This window comes from Branchiostoma floridae, chromosome 2, assembly GCF_000003815.2.
Source record: "Branchiostoma floridae strain S238N-H82 chromosome 2, Bfl_VNyyK, whole genome shotgun sequence".
In the NCBI taxonomy this organism is placed as follows: Eukaryota; Metazoa; Chordata; class Leptocardii; order Amphioxiformes; family Branchiostomatidae; genus Branchiostoma; species Branchiostoma floridae.
The window spans coordinates 19,451,204-19,453,566 of NC_049980.1; the positions used below are offsets into that span (position 1 = coordinate 19,451,204).

The 2,363-nt window shown below is 37.5% G+C and overlaps 1 protein-coding gene across 1 annotated transcript in view; it reads left to right on the forward strand.

Annotated features, from left to right (window-relative positions):
• Window positions 1-290: 290 nt before the first annotated feature.
• LOC118409447 (acetyl-coenzyme A synthetase, cytoplasmic-like) overlaps window positions 291-2,363 on the forward strand; it is a gene marked incomplete at its 5' end in the record, with an annotated part of 9,256 nt that continues 7,183 nt past the window's right edge. The window contains 5 exon segments of the mRNA XM_035810479.1: window positions 291-382; window positions 634-737; window positions 868-940; window positions 1,547-1,737; window positions 2,300-2,318. Of these exon segments, the coding sequence (XP_035666372.1) occupies window positions 291-382; window positions 634-737; window positions 868-940; window positions 1,547-1,737; window positions 2,300-2,318 (479 nt within the window).

Below are 2,363 nucleotides of genomic sequence, written 5' to 3' on the forward strand. Positions count from 1 at the left end.
AATGAAATAGAGTACACTAACACAAAGTATTTTCACATCATTAAAATACTATACAGTAGTAACGTTTACCAGGTCCCTAAATTTGAAAGTTACTGGCTGCGCTGGTGGCAGACTAGAGTAGGTGAAAATTTTCTTTCATAATATCATAGCATGTATATAATACATATATATTTAATATATATATATATATATATATATATATATATATAATGCAGTAATCTATGTCGTTATGATACAACTACAAGTGTGTTACTAATTTCTGTATGCCTTCTTGTTTATTCTAATCCTAGGGAAGGAAACTACCCAGGAGATGCTAGTCAAATCACTTACAATGAGCTGCTGAAGGAAGTTTGCAAGTGTGCAAATGTCCTCATCAACAAAGGTACTGTACAAAAGATTGTCCCAGATAGCTTCTAAGTGTGTTTTTATACTGATATCAAGGGTTGTTTGAGAGGATGACTACACAGGATGGATACATTGCCTGTTATGGTACACATGAAAAAATAGTCAGATTGTGTGTAGTTTTAACTCATAAGACTCAGCCTCTTACTAATACATTTTACAGCACTGTGTTTGGTTGAAGTGAGTGTTTCTAATTTGTTAATTGATATATTTTGTCTTTGTTGATGGCAGGAGTGAAGAAGGGTGACCGTGTGGCCATCTACATGCCGATGATTGTGGAGCTGGTAGTGGCCATGTTAGCCTGCGCCAGGATTGGAGCTGTCCATTCTATTGTGGTAGGTATGCACTGATGAGCAGAGAAAGAACTTTGTATTATATTCATCTCTCACCTGTTACCTATCATCCCTTCTGTACATCATATGCTATGTCTGACATGTACTTAATTTACTGGTTCTGTTCTTCTAGTTTGGAGGATTCTCTGCAGACTCTTTAGCTGGAAGGATCTTGGACTCCAAAAGCTCTGTTCTGATCACTGCAGGTATATAGAAACACACATACCAAATGTATATTAAAGATATTAGTTATCCTTATATTTGCAGGGTTGAAAAAGTTTACTAATATTCACCTGTCCAATCGGGCAAGTACATGAAAACTTACTTGCCTGAACTAACTTTTCACGTATTCTCCAAGCAAAGGTTTGGTTCCGATGTTTTTTATCAGGGTGATCTAATTTGCACGGGTTTCGTTATGTCTTTGCCGCCAGACGTAAAGAAAATGTTCCAAAATGGAAGAAAAAAAATTATAAAAACATCAAAACAGCTGGAGTATTGAACCTATGCTAAGAGGGTGCTTTTCGCTTGCCAAAAGTTTGAAGAACATTTTCTATATGTATTTTCACTTCTTGCATTGGTCTTCTTTTATTATTAGCTCTATTTTTCTGTGTTGACCAATGCTCGATGCCTTGACTGTGAAAAGTAACAAGTTTATCAAAATCTAAGGACTTAACTTCAAAAATCATGTTTTGTCTAGATCTACTTTGAATTTTCAGTGTTACACAATGATTTATATCGTCATAGCATAGATATCCAATAACAGATCCACCCGTGAAACAGACAGAATTTGAACTTCTCGTCTTCTCCCCCAGACGGAGTGTATCGTGGCGAGAAGATGTTGAACCTGAAGGACATCTCGGATACGGCCATCCAGGAGTGTCAGGACGCGGGCTTCACCGTGACCTCCTGTATCGTGGTCAGGCATCTGGGTGAGAAGAGGGAGCCTGGAGCAGGGGGAGACGTGGAGCACCATCCTCCAAAAAGACCCTGCATCAAGCTCCAGGTACAGAAAACCATCTTCTTATCCAGGGTGCAAAATACTGGAAATCTAGAAATGTTGCAGTGTTGTTTTTTTCATGTTATATTTCTGTCCACTACAAAATCATGACACAGTACTAGTACTACAACAAAAATAAATCAAAGGGAAAACCTACTTTTCCCCCCAACCATGGAATTAAGCCCTTACAATGAATGAATTTACCATATCCTGCAATTTGAAAAATATTTTCTAGATTGCAGCTTACAATTTTGCAAGATAAAAAATTACCCGGTAATCCCAATTAACCTTAATGAAAACAAAGTTGTGCTGCCGTTACAGTATGTAAAGCAAGTTTCTCCAAACTGCAAGTAAAATTTCTGACAAATTGTGATATTACGGATAACAGAAAAATCATTTCGAGCCCTGTCATCTGAAACAGATAAACTCCTTTATTAAAGTTTCTGCAGTAATGTACAATGAATCAGTGACTCACTTGCTGATAGTTACAAACAGGTTTGACTATTTGAAGTTTTGAAACTGTTTATGAAACATTTGTCAAGTGTTAATGTGTGACTCTGATTGGCAGACCAAATGGCACAATGACCGTGAATGCTGGTGGGATGAACTGATGCGCGATGCCAGTGACCAGT